Source organism: Mauremys mutica, chromosome 9, assembly GCF_020497125.1.
Source record: "Mauremys mutica isolate MM-2020 ecotype Southern chromosome 9, ASM2049712v1, whole genome shotgun sequence".
Classification (NCBI taxonomy): domain Eukaryota; kingdom Metazoa; phylum Chordata; order Testudines; family Geoemydidae; genus Mauremys; species Mauremys mutica.
The window spans coordinates 20,777,828-20,792,738 of NC_059080.1; the positions used below are offsets into that span (position 1 = coordinate 20,777,828).

The following is a 14,911-nucleotide window of genomic DNA, read 5'->3' on the forward strand; positions in this document are numbered from 1 at the left end:
AGTTCCGGAGTCGATGGGGAGCACGTTCGGGGATCGATATATCGCGTCTAGATGAGACGGGATATATCGATCCCCGATAAATTGATCGCTACTCGCCAATAGGGCGGGTAGTCTGGACGTACCCGAGAGAATTCATTACATTTCAGGGGGTTGTTCCTTTCCATGAATACGAAGAACTGGAGCAGGAAGGTTTTACTTGTCTCACAGACATTTATTATTCTATTTGCCTCCTTGTACCAGTCAAATCGGATTTGTTCTAAAGGCATTCTAAATTGAGCTGGCCCGGTCACTTCAAACTCTAGGGATGCTAACAAGAACGTGACAAGTACAAATACTAATTCACAAACAACGTTCCTCGGATGTAAACTCTGTGGGGCAGGGACTCGTGTGTATGAACACATTGTGGAATTTACTGGAGTATCAACGTAATAGTATGGTGTGAGGGTTCCTATCTGTCACAGCTTGCAGAGATAAATGGGCTACAGGACCAGAATCCGCCCCACTCTCACTGAGCACTAGTTTTTTTCCTGTAGGGAGCGGCCTCACTGAAGCGAACTGGGTTATTTGAGGAGTAAACCACTATTGAGCATGAGTAAAAATGGCAGAATCTGGCCCAGAGTTATTTCAGCAGAAGCAAATGCTAGAAAAATCAAATTATGAACCTTTCAGGCCTGAGCTATATTTTGAGGTGATCAGATATTAATTTCTCATATTTGTTTCAGATTACAGTGGACCAATTTGATCTTGGATGCAAACAGGTAAAATTCCCATTGAAATCAATGGACGTTACCCCCACTTGTGCTAAAGTAAAATTTGATTCCATTACTTATTGCCAATATGTGACCTACTATGACAAGGAAGGGAATTTATTCTGATTTTAAATGATTTTTTTTTAAAAAGAGAACCTCTCTTACTTATATATTTACTTATATAGTCCATATACTTTGATTTGTAAACTGTTACTTATGTGAATAGTTCTTACTCACCAAGTTCTCCCTTTGAGTGAAGTGGGTTAACTCATGTAGATGGCAAACTCTTCAGGGTAGGGACTTCATCTTTGGCCATAAAGCTCAAAGCACATGTATGGCACCAGATACATTTTTAATCTTTTCGCTTGGGTTAACACCAGATTAGCAAAACGAAGTATTGAGTAGCAATGTCCTGCAGAGTCCACCTTAGACAAAGGATTCCTTTTATAGCCCTTCCATTCCCACAGCCATCCCTTCCACAGTCCATGTGAATGAAGTCTAACAATTAAAGGCCTGGGAGAAGCTGGAGATTCATGGGTACTAGTTACCAATAAATATTCTTAGAAAATTGATATGGAGAGAACAAATAACAAAAGGGGCCTTGTTCACTCTCATCAAAACTAACCAATTACTTTTATTTTTCATCTTCGAGTGATATTCACACCATTCAAGAAAAAACATTTGGGCCATGTGCATGTGAACATACATGACCTTTATTGGAGACAGGTGGGGTCATTAATTATACAGAAGTAACATCACACCATTCTCTTCCAATTTAATCCCATTTAGTTTCCTTATAAATCTGTAGCAAAAGTGCACTTTTAACGGTTCTTCTTTTAATCTATAGTATATATTCTTTCAATATTCTCTCTCTCAAATCAGGTATTTTATTTGTAAAAATGTATCACCAGATATACAAAATACATGTATAGTGTTCTACATCACTTTTTTGTGTTTACTGTTTAGATTTGTTTTTTAAACTCAGTGCGCTCTCTTTTTGCAAGAGCTACTGATGACAGATTTCTGTTAGTGTCACTATCCAGGGGCTCTGGATTTTCCTGCAAACAAGTGGAGAGGATTGCTAACCAAGAGCAATTTTCACACAAAGAGGAACAACAAGATGACAAGGTTTTACAGTTACTGATTAAATCTCTGAAAATGAGAGTACTTTGCATAATAAAAATCAGGAACTGACTGTCCACACTTTTTCTTCTGGAGGAGAGGTGGGAGGGGATAGAACTTGTAACCAAATGTAATATGCTAATATTTACTAATTTCCATTTTAAAGAAAGGAATTAATTGCTAACAGGAGGTTTCCAGTTGTGAAAGGGAACAACAGATAATGAAGACAGCCACCATAAAGGACTGCATATATATGATGGGTTGTCTTCATGAGGACAATATTTTGGTAAAAGATTCTATTTATCCCGTACAAATCACAGAATTGCATAAATTAAATGTCCTCATAGATAACAATCACCAGTGCGTACTACAAAATGCTGTACTAAGACCAACAAGGTAGAAGACAGCTTTGGTGTTATTTAACAAGACGAAGAAAGGAAAATATCAATTTCCACTCATGGTTTAGAGCCAGCTATGACAAGCTTTGGCATTGTAACAGGACTTTTCAAAAAGAAAATTACATAAAGGGTTTTAGAGATTCCTTATAAAATCCCCTTAATCTTTTCTTTCTAATTATCCTTGAGATTATATTATATACATTTGTAATGGATAGTTACTTAAATTCAGTCTTCATAAGACTAACATACTTTTCCCCTGTTAAGCAAGGCCTATAGTGGCATATCAAATCAGAGAGCATTTTCAGGGGCAATGATTCACATGTCAAAACTAATGTAACCAACAAGATGAAGAGGAACTCTTTGCAAGGTAGTGTGTGTTAACCTTTGTTTGTTTTTCTTCCTTAATGGAAATTTCTTATTTCAAAGACTATGAACAACTGGATTAGTTATGTAAATAATGCTTCCCTTGGTTAACTCTTCACAATTAGTGCTGCTTCTGGGTATTATCATAGGCAGATATGGTCCTGCATCTGTTTACTATATCCTGAATGAAATGCTGAACAGATCCTGTTTCAGAAGAGGGCACTTTTGGCTTATGCAATAGCTCCAAGAAATACTGTAACTTTAAACTTTCTATAACAATTGGTTGCAAGACATGCACTTTTAAAAGCTCGACTGCTTCTTTGTTCCCCTTGAATTTGCAGCATTGTGGCTTTGAGAGTCAAACTTTTGCTTAAAAAATTAAAAAGTACAACAGATTAGGTTAAATGTGGAAAAAAAATTACATCTTCTGGAAGGGGGAATAGGATAGTAGACGTTAACAATATACAAAAAAGAGTGCTATTAGTGTTATCTAAAACCAAGATGATACATACTGAGGAATTTATAATGCTGCAGAAATAGCTTTTTGTCTACCTTTTAAAAAATTACAGACCTGACGTTTCCAATATGTTTTAGCACTGTACTGTTTCGCATGACTGAGTCACCAAAATATCCAGCAACTGGCTGCTGCTCATATCTCAAAATACGTGTTCAGCTGACACTGAATATTGAAATCATTCTGCTAAAATACAGAAAAACGACGATGATAGACTCCAAGGTATAGCCTCAGGCTGACACTGAATGGTAAAGAATTCCACAATGTTACTTTTAAAACCTTTCTTCAGTTCTTGAACAAATAAGCAGCCAGGTTTCAAGTAGAGGTAACCCAGATTTTGGAAGCTAGCAATGTAAAAAAAAAAAAGCCCAGAAAGAAAATCAGAACAAAAGCTCTTCTTGTTATGGAAGTCAGCACTCATCCTCCAAGAAATGGCAGAGGTAAACCTTTCTTCTCCCTGCTGGATCTCTCATGGTCCTACAGCAACGATGAGGAATTGTTTCTGCTGTCACTGATGTCCTTGGGACATAACCTTGATCCCTTTTTTCTTTTATTTGTACATATTTATCATTTCAGTTTTAGTCTCTTGACTGGTAGAAGAGGATATATCCGGATTCTGAGTTTTTGGAAATGTCTGATGTTAACCCATAGAATTCTTCAATGGCCTGGGCATCAATTTTCTGCAATTCAACAAGACATTAAGATTAGACCCACTCAAAATAACCAACACTGAGCACACAAACCCTCCCCCAAAGAATTACTATTTCCAGTTTACTAGATGAAGAAATTGACTAAAGCTACCCAATATTAATACACCAAACATTTCTTCAATAGATTAAACTGCTTAATTTGGAGAAGATTAAATCAGGATAAATTTATAAGTATCAGATCAAAAAAAAATAGTGCACTGTGAAGCTACAGCGTGCACACAAGGGCTCTATGAAGGCCTGCTCTAAAAATTCTAGCTGACATTTCACCCTCAGCTCTAACAACGGGAGTCGCCACCTTCCCTTAACCAAAGCCATGCAGCCTGTATGCAGATGAAAAATAGTCTGCTGTTAACACGGGAAAATATCTCCACCGGATAATAAGGAGTGCGCACAAAATTTTTAGTAAATTCAACAGGCGGTCTAAATGAACTGCTACCTCGCAAGAGATGATTGGGGCTTCAAAAATGAACAGAACTCCTGCACTATCAGTTACTAATCAGGATCACCTATCAATAATGTAACACACAGTCACTATTTTCACATTAACTCTGTAAGAGTACACAACAAAGGGGGCTTGCTCTCCCTGGAATCTAGTACAATGCTGACCAGTGTGATGTTGAGAACCTCATGAGTATTTAGATAGGGAAATAGCTTCTTTTCAATACAGACAGGAATACATTTCTTGTCTACACAATTTAAAATTGAGAGAAAATTATTGCAGGAAAGCACAGCCAGAAAAATGAGTTTTGCATTTTGGTCTCAAAGCGGTGAGGCCTATGGTCATTATCTGTTGTGGGTGAGAGTTCCACGGTCGTGGTCCATCTTCTGAGAATGAGTTGTTTCTCATTATTGGTCAACAATTACATTATTCCAGTGGAATGCAGCTGTCCTGAGGGGTCAGCGTCAGGAAGAGAAGTCTCAGGCAGCAAGAGCTGAATTTAATTCTGCAAACTGAATTTAATTCACTAAGACAATTTAATTCTGCAGTCAATGGGGAGCCAGTACAGAGACTGAAACACTGGAATGAATGCTCAAGACCTGTGTTGCTAAGCAGATAACGGGTTCCTTTAATATTTTAAAATGCCGTTAGGTCACACGATCCACCAGGATAAGATGATGGCCTGAAGTGGGGAGCCAAGAGGAAATCAGTCTAGAGTGACTGAAGCTGTAATCTCCTCTATCACCCCCAAAATAGAAGATTTGGGAACCAGAGAGAAACTAAGCATATGAAAGAATTGCTGGGTGACCTTTAATACTATCCCACACAGCAGCGAAGATGGCCTTGGGATACCACAAAACCAAGATTCTTGGTCCAAAGAAGAAACCCTGCTTTGGGTGGAGGAAACAGGGAGCGTTCTCTGCCTGAACACAGAGGAAGGCCCCAAGCTACAACAAGTCTAAGGAACCTCATCAACACCAAAATGGCTATTAGTACAGAACAGGCAGGAGGTACAGTCCTTGGTATGAAGGAGTCTCTCAGAATTGATAGCATCTTGGTTCTGAGCTCACAGATCCATATGGAGTCAAATATTCAGGACAAAAACAGTGGCCTTTTTCTTTTTTTCCTTCTCTACACCTCAGTTCTGAGGGAGAGAGCAATGGTACTGAGGCATCACAGTACGTAGGCCAAAGGGAGCATTTCCCTCATCAGATCAGGGGTCTCTTGGGATTCAGACTTCCACATGGCATCAAGCAAGGAATAAAGGGTCAATGCCGACTCAAACATCATACTGAGCTGCTTTAAGGGTGTATCCAGAGCTGAGATTCCTGGTCCTTTTGAGCCCTCAGGGTTTGGGGGGAGGGATAGCTCAGTGGTTTGAGCACTGGCCTGCTAAACCCAGGGTTGTGAGTTCAATCCTTGAGGAGGCCACTTAGGGATCAGGGCAAAAAATTGGTCCTGCTAGTGAAGGCAGGGGACTGGACTCAATGACCTTTCAAGGTCCCTTCCAGTTCTAGGAGATTGGTATATCTCCAATTATTAATTAATTTTTTATTAAGGTAGCACAAAAGGCATTTCTCAGTATGTGCACCTCAGTGGGACATAGGCAGCATTACGTATGCAGGACCTTTAAGCACATTTTCACATTACAACTGGCATCATTTGAAGCTGGTTACCTTGCCAGCCTCCTATGAAAATAAGAGGTACCAAGTACAGAGAAACAATTAACACAAATTAACTGCAATGAAGCAACTACATTATTCTAGCTATAATTAACAGCAGGAGAGTTCAGTAACAACCTAAAATACAGCAAACAGAAAAGCAGCTGGAGAAATCTAAAGAGACTCCAATTAGACATCCATCAGGAACTAGAGGATAGCACTGCTAATGTTCAGGCTGAATGATCAGTACCAGAAGGAAACTTGCCTGCAGCCCCAACCACTAAAGCTTTCTAGAAGTTTCCAGTTAAGAAAATGCAGAGTGCACAGACTGAACCAAGCGTGTAAATTTGTACAGGTGATACTCAAAGAACCACCAATATGTTCCTTAGTATGTTTATGTGCATGAGCAGATCCAGCAGCTTCAGCAATGTTCTGGTGGTCTGCTGTGAAAGTACTGGTCATAAAAATGAAAGCTGCCTGTGGGTGCACTCAATTTTGAAGAGAATGTACAGGACCTGCTTGTTTAGGCCAGTACTTTTCTTTTTCCTGACCCACCTATGAGCCTGGGGCAACACACACTTGGTAAGTTGCCAGAAAGATGCAACAAACACAAAATGGAATTACAAAGGATATGATTTGAAACAAGACATGCATTATGCTGTGTGAAAATCCAAAATTCCTCAAATGCATGCATTTCAAAATGCTCTGAAGTTCTGGGGAAAAACATATGGGACAAATAAGTGTATATTTTTCCAAAGTTCTTTTCCCAGGAAGCCTTGTATATGAATATTGAGGCGAGATAGATCAGTCATTCTAACAGAAAAAGTACTCACAAAAGCATATTCACCAACAGACTTAATATAATTATCTGTCAGCTCTGCAAATATTCTCTGCTGTTTAATTTAATTTAATTTAAATACCAACCAACTTACCATGAAATCAAGTCTATTTCCACTATCTAGCATTTTGAATATAACCTAGAAATATTCTTATGGATTCACTTATTTTTAAATTCTTTAGTAGCATAGCCATATATCCTAGCTCATTTCCACATTCACATTCACAGATTAACAAATTAGAGACAGAAAATAACTATTTGATTACCTTGTCTCCTCCCCCTTCCATAGCAGGATTGTTTTCCACCAATATACTCAAGAGTTTTGTCCAGCCTAGTTTTAAAGTAACAATCAGTTGATGTTTCCACCAATTCTCTTTGGGAGACTGTTCTACAGCTTAATTGACCTGATATTAAGGATTTTTTTTTCTTTGCTATTGAACCTAAGTTATCTTTTGATCATTTTCTGGTCTACCCGAAACAATACTTTTCCCTCCACAGCATTTACAACCCTCAAATAATAGTTAGAGTTATTGCTCTCCTGAGTAACTATTTAGCTAAGCTACAAATTCGTCCTTTTTATCCTTCCTCATAATTTGGGGAAACCAATGTGGATAATAGACACTCTCCCCACTACTCCATATACAGATTGTAGCAACCAAAAGTGATGCAGCACAGTGGCAACGTGATAGCTTGGCAAGCTAACAGTATAGGAAAGTGCATTTACCCATATTGCTCTCAAGTAATTTGGCTTTGTCTATTATTCTATTTGAAGTCATTTGCCTTTGGTATTTGACATGTGACAGGTTTTCACATATACTGTAATAATACACTTTTGCCTAAATAACTTTCATTTACCTGATATTTTACTTGAAACTTGAACTTTCACCCAAGCAAAAATGAAACAAGACTCCTTCACTTTTATTGCATTTAGCAAATCTTGAGGCTAGTAAAAGAAGAGTAAATTGCTTCCAATTTACATTTCAGATCCAAAAAATCATAGCATTTATAACAAAAAGGTTATAAAGCTTTCTGAAGTCTTACATTATGAAACCAATAGAGACAAAAAGATTTATCCTCTGCATTCTTAATACTTGGCAAAGCAGGCACAGAGGCTTTGGAATTATCTGTTAGCAGACTCAGGAAGACAACTTTCTTTACTTTATATGTGTTTCATACTTAGCAGGTTAAATCTCCAGGGCTTGAAATGTATACTTGCCTGCTTGTCCCTGGTGTGCAGGGACTTCCCCTGGCAAATGATAAGGCCTATGTCTACTGCATCTGCAGAATCTAAGCTTTATTTTTAAAAATTACTTTTTCATGCCTCATGATTGTGAATATATCTTTCTGACTTTGACCTGATGAAGTACTGAGTTTCCTGCAGTCCCTCTGTGATGCTAAGCAGCAACAACATGACACCAAACCAAAATGGTCAGTTTCAGAGCTGCTAATCAAAATCTTGTGGGGAAGCGATGAAACTGACAATCATTTCAATTTCACTGTGTAGTTTCTTGGACAAGCTAGAGCAGCAGCAGCAAGGAGCAAAGGTATTTACAGGAACAGAGGACTCCCAAAAGGAAACAGGATGGGCAAAGTTTCAGCCCCTGTTCCTGCTACAGCCTGCAGTGTAGGTCACCCCATCTTGCTAATCATTGCAGTAGCCAGGATGATTCCCAAAAACACATTATTCAGGGCAGGGGTGCTGTATCTGGAGGTGGAGGGCATAGGTGGGGAATGGACAGGAAAGACATTGCTTTTCTGACAGAGGAGGGTGGGAGGGGAGCTTCAAGTTTATCAGACACCTACCAGTTAGAAGCAGATATAAAAGAGAGTCATTGAGTGGAGTTTCTACACTCTTCCCAGTGGGGCTGGACTTCAACAGGACTTTCGTGCCTGGACTTCACTTATGCCAAACATTTCCACCCCTAATTTTTCAACTGTGGTTTTCAGAACATACAGGATAGGAACTTGTTTTAAATGAAAACACTCATCCTGCAGAAATTGAGGACAATCCCCTGCCCCGCAGCTGCCACTCCCTTCCCCTTAATATGGAAAAGCTTCCCATTTGCCAGGGGATTTTTCAACTGTGAATCTCTAGCTTTACAAGAGCTACATTCTGGATTCCCAATCCTGAGGAGCACAGTGAAGATTCAAGAGAGAAACAACTCACACAGACAACACTATTTTCAGATCAGTGAGATTATGGAAATTTCACGTTACTTTAAAGCATGACTCAGGTAAGAAAAGTGAATGAAAATCTGGCATCTTTGTAGGAGACAAATCTACTCTGTCTCTTCTAGATCAGTGGTTCTCAAACTAGGGCCACCGCTTGTTCAGGGAAAGCCTCTGGCGGGCCGGGCCGATTTGTTTACCTGCCGCATCCGCGGGTTCAGCCGATAGCGGCTCCCACTGGCGGCGGTTTGCCTGCAGGAAAGGAGGCCAGCACGTCACTCAGCCCGTGCCACTTCCTGCAGCCCACATTGGCCTGGAGAGGCAAACCGCGGCCAGTGGGAGCCGCAATCGGCCGAACCCGCAGACGCGGCAGGTAAACAAAGTGGCCCGGCCCGCTAGGGGCTTTCCCTGAACAAGCGGCAGCCCTAGTTTGAGAACCACTGATCTAGACCAAGCCAGCACACATGCAAGAGATTAAACTGTATTCTGTTCTTATTCATGGTTCAGTACAATTGCCATCAGTGTTTTCAGACAGAGAAAATTTTGCTTTCACCCATAAAATGAGCAAATATGACATGGAAGACATTGACTAAGAATATATTACAATATGGCTATTTTATGGCCTCTTTAAAAACCACACATGTTTTTAAAGGGATTACCTTGTTGCTATTACTAATCAGTTTGGACTTATTTTAAGGAGTGATCTAGAAAAGGCCAAGAGATAAACCTTCATGTTTTATACAATATAGCTCAATGGGATATGCAACAAAATGTTGCCAACCGTTCATATGTGTGTATATGTTTTAGATACATACTCAAAACATTTATAGGCAAGCTATTTTGTGGAGTACAAAATAAGTTTATTTTAGCTAGAGTATATCTAAAATACTCTGCTAAAGATCAAAAATCCTATGGATATCTTCAGTATCTAACGAACCATGTGCTCACAAGTCTCTGATTTTCTAATTCTAACTCTTTCCACAGTTCTTGCTACCTGTCTGTGGCAAAAATCAAGAATCCTTCCTTTTACCTACTCTTAACCTACAAAAGAAGATGAAAGGGTGTTGAATTTAGTGTTGAGCTACAGCCATCAGAAATATTTAGGATCAAGCCACTGACTCAAGAAAGCAAACTGGTCTCAAGAGAGAGCCTGAGATGTGGGAAAAAATACCCTGGTGTTTTACATTCTTAACAGGACAGTTGTGGTTGTACCAAATAGATGTGATCCTCAGTCTTCTGCCAAGTGATTAATGCAGCCCCTCAGTTGAGCACGGTTCTACAAATCAATTATATATACACAAATCTGCTCAGAACTTGATGAGGATGCCCCGTACACAGATTTTGTTACAAATCTTTCATGGATGCACAGTGAATTCCTAGCTACTGCTCATAGCTGTCCATACTGTTTTCACAATATAAAAGCAATCTGTATACCTACCTCTACAATGTCGTCATCAAACAGCAGCCAAAAGCCATGGCTCTTCACTATGGTGATATAATGTCCACGGTTTGGACCACTGCCAGAAAAAAGGTCAAAGATTTATTACACTGATGCTTACATATGAAAAACAAAACATTTGTAAATAACTCAAGCTATTATAGGTGGAGCTGATAGTGCCACCTACAGTTAAGGTTCACCAATACTTTCCAGTGTAAGACCTTATTTTCCATTGCCTATAACTTTGCCCAACCGTAACAGTTTGCCAAACCTTAACACGCTGGGTATCTACCTCAGATTTACTTAAAAATAAAGAAAATGAAATTTCAGCAAAAATGGTTTGGCCATTTTTGAGAACGAGGTTAGGGGCAATAAATATGTTGTTCTGACCACATTTAAAAAATCCATATAATGGTTTGGGTAAGAAGTTTTCGGGTCTCTGCTTTGGAGAAAGGACTTGATATTTAGTAACAAGAATGTGCCATTTGTGATTCTCATGAAAAAATGCCCAAATCAGCCAAGTTACAAACCTTTGGGAGAAAAAACATCTTAGTTTGTGCTTGCTCAATAGGGACATGTCAGAGTTTGACAGCTACATTCTCTGAAGATTCCATCTGTACTGAGCATGCTTCAGACCAGGGCTGCAGGCACCACTCAGCTAGACTTTCTGAGCAAATGCTGCTCCCCGCTGTTGTGGCACTATCACCAGAACAGAGTGCAGAGAGACCCTCTCATGTGTGCTCTCAGTACTCTACTGTTGGAAGTGTGGAGGAGGAAGCTGCCAGATCCGAATGCAGAGGGGACAAGAGCCAGACCAGATGGGTAAGGGTTGCAAAGGAAGTAGTTTGGGACAAAGAATTTTTGGGGTGTAATAATGTACACTAGCACTAGGTAAGCCACCAACTGCTGACCTCAGACAGTGAGGGAGCAAGTTAAGGATAAAACAAGAAACTAAACTCATTTTTTCTGGCTTTATTTTGTGTTTCATTTAGGATCTGTACAACACAAACATAAAATAACATAGCTTTTTTTAAGGACTTTACTGTGTATGGGGAAAGTGATTCTGTAGCCCCATTCAGTGTTATAAACTTACTGGAATTAACAATTTCTGCTTTAGAATGAAGCCTTTTTTGTTTAGAATACGTAAATTAAAGTGAAGTTATCAAAGCAAAATATTTTAAACAGATGTTTTAAAAGATCTAAAATATTTAGAAAATAAATTTGTACCTGGTCTATCCTAATATGTTAAGTTCCAGCATGATACAAGTTTACGACAGAGCTGTGGAACTCCTAAAAAAGCCAGTGTTTACAAAACAGCAGCTCTAGAGCTCAACTGCTGACCCCTTCAATAAGACAAAGTCACACTAACTGCCATTTCTATATGTCATTACTGAAAGCTATATTTATGCTAATTGGAATGTGTGTCACAGATAGCAAACTTAGGATCCAGCCCTGCTAACTCACAAGAGGAAGTTTGGATAGGATCCTTTCTTTTGCAACATCAGTATGTTGTATGAAAACATGTTTCAGAACTATATCACAATATCAGAAAAATGTAGAACACAGACAGCGTAAATAAATTCAACAGACACCGGCATGCGTTGGTTTTGTTGGCTCTCTACTTTCGACACTGATACTTTGGAAATATTCTATAGACCTTATGCTAGATTTCCAACTACTTTAAGATTTACCCCCCACTCCAAAAAAAACAAAGAACAAATAATCCCCGACCATCCCATCCTAAAGCCTGGTCTAATCTGAAGCGTAATATCAGCATAGCTTCAGGGTTGTAAAAAACGATACCTCAACCGACATATCTATACTGATCTAACCGCCAGCATACACACAGCTATGTTGACCCGAATGGTCTTTTTTTAACGTAGCTAGCTTTGTTCGCAGAGGTGTCCCTACACCAACAGAAAAACCTCTTCTGTTGCTGTAGGCTGTCTACACTTTACAGGGCTATCCCGGCATAGCTATGCTAGCACAGTTTCAACATAGTATAAACATGCCCCATTTTTTACTTCTGTGAATAACATTTGATCTTTTCTTACATAATGCAGTGTTTGCAATGGCCTTTCTATTTGCATCAAGTTTTTTAAACGAAATATATGTTTTTCAATTATTTTAATTAAGTTTTAATCGTGTTGGATCAAAACTGCAGCTAATTTAAAAAGCAGTACGCAATTTAACCACTTGGTGGCACCAGCCTTTTTTAAAAAAATTTAATGATCTAGCACAGGAGTCGACAACCTTTCAGAAGTGGTGTGCCGAGTCTTCATTTATTCACTCTCATTTAAGGTTTTGCGTGCCAGTAATACATTTTAATGTTTTTAGAAGGTCTCTTTCTATAAGTCTATAATATATAACTAAACTATTGTTGTATGTAAAATAAATAAGGTTTTTAAAATGTTTAAGAAGCTTCATTTAAAATTAAATTAAAATGCAGAGCCCCCCAGACCAGTGGCCAGGACCCAGGCAGTGTGAATGCCACTGAAAATCAGCTCGCGTGCCGCCTTCGGCACTCGTGCCATAAGTTGCCTACCCCTGATCTAGCAAGTGGCAACATACAAACTGATTCTATTTTGAGAACTTTGTTTTTCCAAGAATTGCTTTATTTCATTTAGCTTTCCTGGAAGCTTTAGCGTGTTTTAAAGCTATATAAAAAGAGCAAGGCTGAGACTGTGCACACTGAATAGAAAAATAGGCTGAAAATATTTTCAAAAACATGTTTAAATGTAAAAACATGTAAAAACCTTTTTTATTTTTTGAGTTGATTAGCTTAGATGTAGCTTAGATGTTGCATTGTCAGCTGCTGCAGTGGTATTCAAATGTACATGAATGACCAAGTGAGTTAATTTTCTTGGAAACTCATGTAAAACTCAGAAAGCATTGGAGACATACCTGCCACAGTGAACAACTACAGCCACGAGGTCATACATTCTGTCAGGGTTTGTAGCATCTCCTGAAGTATTAAAGAGCCGAAGCTCCAAGGGAAAGACTACACGGTAGGAGAGTTTGGTGTATCGATGCAGCTGGTCCATGTATTTGAACCTTTTTAAGTGCAGAGCTAGAATCATGGGCAACTTCTTCACTCTCATTCTGGACCATAAAATATATTAAACATAGAACATCACATTAGAAAATACCCCTTACATCAGCTAAACCTTTTAAAAGAAAATAATTAGAATTTGTGTTTAAATGATTAAAAAAAGTTTAATCTGAAATTCGGTTTTAATGAAGATGATCTGTGAAGAGCTGCTTTTTATACAAGCATTTTGGAACAAGTGGGAAAGATTTATAGCACAACTGACATCCACATGCAAGACAGCTGCTTGCCTACACTGAACCAATTGTCTTTCATCATATCAGGGAAAGTGAAAGATGGAATAAACCTCTGTCCTTCTTGACTGGTTTCTATTAACTAAGAAATAAGAAAAACAGATTTTCTACATCATCTGTGGCTGAAGGGAAAAATGTTCTGGAAGCATCAAACTGATTACAACTAACAGGGGAAAAAGGAGTGATGTCTGGTAGTTCTTTAGGGGAGGAATGTGAAACTGACCTTTTGGGGGCTCCTCTCACTGTAGAAGCTGCTCCGAATTTATATTTTCCCTGACATTTCCCTACCTCAAATGTCAGTTATTTTGTTGTTTCAAAAAACTGTGATTGGATTAATATTGTAAATTTACTAGGGCGGACAAGCAATTTAAAAAAATCACAATCACACGATTAAAAAAATTGTGATTAATTGCGCTGCTAAACAATAATAGAATACTATTTATTTAAATATTTTTGGATATTTTCTACATTTTTAAATATATTGATTTCAATTACAACACAATACAAAGTGTACAGTGTTCACTTTACATTTATTTTTATTACAAATATTTGCACTGTAAAAAACAAAAGAAATAGTATTTTTCAATTGATCTAATACAAGTACTGTAGTGCAATCTTTTTATCATGAAAGTTGAGCCTACAAATGTAAAATTATGTACAAAAAAATAACTACATTCAAAAATAAAACAATGTAAAACTTTAGAGCCTGCAAGTCCACTCAGTCCTACTTCAGCCAATCGCTCAGACAAACAAGTTTGGTTACAATTTGCAGGAGATAATGCTGTCCGCTTCTTGTTTACAATGTCACTTGAAAGTGAGAACAGACATTCGCATGGCACTGTTATAGCCAGCATCACAAGACATTTACATGCCAGATGCGCTAAAGATTCATATGCCCCTTCATACTTCAACCACAATTCCAGAGGACGTGTCCATGCTGATAACGGGTTCTGCTCGATAACGATCCAAAGCAGAGCGGACTGATGCATGTTCATTTTCATCATCTGAGTCAGATGACACCAGCAGAAGGTTGATTTTCTTCTTTGGTGGTTTGTGTTCTGTAGTTTCCGCATCTGAGTGTTGTTTTTTTAAGACTTCTGAAAGCATGCTCCACACCTCGTCCCTCTCAGATTTTGTATGGCACTTCAGATTCTTAAACTTTGGATCG

General features: G+C 38.6%; 1 protein-coding gene across 3 annotated transcripts in view; it reads right to left on the bottom strand.

Annotated features, from left to right (window-relative positions):
* Positions 1–1,442: 1,442 nt before the first annotated feature.
* LOC123377376 (ubiquitin carboxyl-terminal hydrolase 12) overlaps positions 1,443–14,911 on the bottom strand; it is an 85,533-nt gene continuing 72,064 nt past the window's right edge. For 2 of the 3 annotated variants that reach the window (XM_045030219.1, XM_045030220.1), the window contains exons 7-9: positions 13,306–13,503; positions 10,402–10,480; positions 1,443–3,826 (exon numbers count right to left, since the gene is read on the bottom strand). In XM_045030219.1, coding sequence (XP_044886154.1) covers positions 3,725–3,826; positions 10,402–10,480; positions 13,306–13,503 — 379 coding nt within the window. In that variant the 3' untranslated portion in view covers positions 1,443–3,724. Of the gene's footprint in view, positions 3,827–7,060; positions 7,126–10,401; positions 10,481–13,305; positions 13,504–14,911 lie in introns of all 3 variants that reach the window. The other variant, XM_045030221.1, reaches the window with a different exon arrangement.